Raw genomic sequence first — 2337 nt, forward strand, 5'->3', positions numbered from 1 at the left:
CCTCTTTCTCTCCTGCCCCCATGAACGTCGCTGGTCCCTCACGACTACGTGGTTCACGTCCGATCCCGGATCCAAGAGAAACAGATAATCATGAGGAAGATCTTACCCGTATGATCGCTGAACTAGGTCTTTCAGATGTCGAGAGATTGCAGCCCTATATGATAACAGAGAGCGTCGAGGAAAGGGGTTTTCTGATCGTGAAGTTGCTTTCAGATTGTTGATGCAGAACGCTCGAGAACTTGCAGAGTTCAATGCTGATCTGGCACTTGCCCAGCGACTTGCCGACGGAAATGAGGAAGCAAATCCTACACCTGGGTAAGGTTCCATATCACGGAATTTACAAATACTAACACCGAGAAGCAGGCCCGCAACAGCAATGCGACAGATGCTGCGCTCCAACGACGTCGGAAAGTACGCTTGCAAGTGTAGCGCTCCCCTAGAGTCCCTGACGAGACTTTTAGAACCAGATCAGAGATACAAATATGGAATCAATTGGTCGACTCCTTTCTTTCGACGCCCATATCGAGTGGTCAGACTACACCAAACCCAGGCCAAGTGCCAACTATCATAGCTAGAGCTCCTCGGTGAGACCTGTTATGATACTGGTGTTACATTTAAATTGAACGTAACATCACAAGCAGGGCAACTGGTCACAATTGTGTGATTTGTCAGGATCCTATTTTTGGAGAGGAAGTTCTGGCACCATGCAATCACTTCTTTGATATCGGCTGCATCACAAATCTATTCCAGTCAGCAATGCGCGACGAACGCCTGTATCCTCCTCGATGTTGTCATCAGAACATTCCGCTCCTGCAAGTTCGGCCTCACTTGACACAGGCATTCCTCTCCGAGTTTGAACTCAAAGCTCAAGAATTTGGGACCCTGAAGCGTGTTTATTGTGTTAAATCGACGTGCAGTCGTTTTCTTGGGCCATTACACGACGGAGATTCCAGCAAGATATTCACATGCCCGTCCCCTAAATGCAAGACGACAACATGTGGAAAATGTCGCGGGAGATACATAAGATCTACCCACTCCTGCACTCCAGATGTAGAGACTCTGGATGTACTCACGCTCAGCCGCGCTTCAGGATGGTCCCGCTGCCCAGGGTGCGCTCAGATGATTGAGCTTAGTGGGGTGTTTCCATATGACTTGCCGATGCAAGACAGAGTTCTGCTATTTATGCAGAGCACTATGGAAGACTTGCAAGTGCCCCAGATGGGACGAGTCTAGGCTGCTCGTTCCTGCAAGGTGAGAGCGTGGGGTGAGTGCTCAGTTGTAGCTGCGGAGCCTGCTCATTATCCCCAAGAGGTATGCAATGTGTGGTTGAACCACCACCCGTTACTGGCCCTATCGATTCCCCTGACCCACGTAAAGCACTGGTTTGGTGTTCTGAAAAGAAGCACGATGAGTACTATTGAAGATTTGAAATAGCCATCAGGGAGTAAATTCTGCAATCAATCTCAAATGTTCTTGTGCTCCTTGATGGAGTCGACTGTGTTGGTGTTGCGAGTCGCAGGTATCACAAGGACGCCCAAAGCGAACCTCGGTCGCGAGCGGAATGACTGTATTCAGAATGTTATACCTATCAAAGTGAACTAATGCTTGTCAGTACGATTAATAAGTAAGTACTTTACTCACCCTCAGTCGTGAGCAGAATGAGTCACTGAGGGTAGAATAGGGACGAAAACCGCTAAGTGTCCTATGGGGCAAACATGTACAACTTGATACTGCTGATGATCGTGATTCTATCGGAATATCGACACGCCAATGTGCAGGAGCTGACATGAGGTACATCACCAGAATCGGAGAGGCTCGGACTATAAACGAGGAACAAGAACGAAGACTTGAGATTGGTGTATTCATACGCTGATTGAGACGGAGAAACAAAGGAGAACGTGTATGAGGCCTGAGGCGTGTAACGAAGAGTGATTATGTATTCAAAAGAAAGGGATGAGTACGTACGAGAGTGACGTCGACAGTCATATCTTGACAGTACATGTTTACAGTTCTATTCTTTTCCTTTCACCCTTTCACATTACGTATCACCATTATCTTGACATACATGTTACAGTTCTATTCACCTCTGACATCACTTATCATATTCACAGAACATTCTATCATACTATCGTACGATTCCCTTTTCTTTTTCTGATTCGCTATTTACTTTCCATCTCCGATTCATTTATTAAAGCTCCGCTTTAATCCCTTTATATATACTCTATTTCTTACGCTTGTACTCTTTAACTTGACCTACGCAGACCAGGGCCTGCAATATACTGCTTAACTTGCACGACTCATACTAGTGTAGTACGCTTTAGACTCTTTGTGACCGTT

At 46.4% G+C, this 2337-nt stretch overlaps 1 protein-coding gene across 1 annotated transcript; it reads left to right on the top strand.

Moving 5' to 3' along the window:
• On the top strand, positions 1–898 carry BJ212DRAFT_1419587 (uncharacterized protein). The gene is made up of 4 exons (XM_041337613.1): positions 1–126; positions 153–315; positions 364–411; positions 462–898. The coding sequence occupies exons 1-4, from the start codon at positions 21–23 to the stop codon at positions 586–588; spliced, it is 444 nt and encodes a 147-aa protein (XP_041184791.1). The 5' UTR covers positions 1–20; the 3' UTR covers positions 589–898.
• Positions 899–2337: the final 1439 nt, after the last annotated feature.

The sequence above is a fragment of the Suillus subaureus genome, assembly GCF_016647635.1.
Source record: "Suillus subaureus strain MN1 chromosome Unknown BJ212scaffold_609, whole genome shotgun sequence".
Classification (NCBI taxonomy): domain Eukaryota; kingdom Fungi; phylum Basidiomycota; class Agaricomycetes; order Boletales; family Suillaceae; genus Suillus; species Suillus subaureus.

Bases quoted from the DNA above. Each gene is read 5' to 3' on its own strand.
- BJ212DRAFT_1419587 (XM_041337613.1), top strand. From the start codon at position 21: ATGAACGTCGCTGGTCCCTCACGACTACGTGGTTCACGTCCGATCCCG. The intron at 127-152 runs GTCTTTCAGATG...GAGAGATTGCAG, and splicing joins CCGTATGATCGCTGAACTAG to CCCTATATGATAACAGAGAG. The intron at 316-363 runs GTAAGGTTCCAT...ACCGAGAAGCAG, and splicing joins GAAGCAAATCCTACACCTGG to GCCCGCAACAGCAATGCGAC.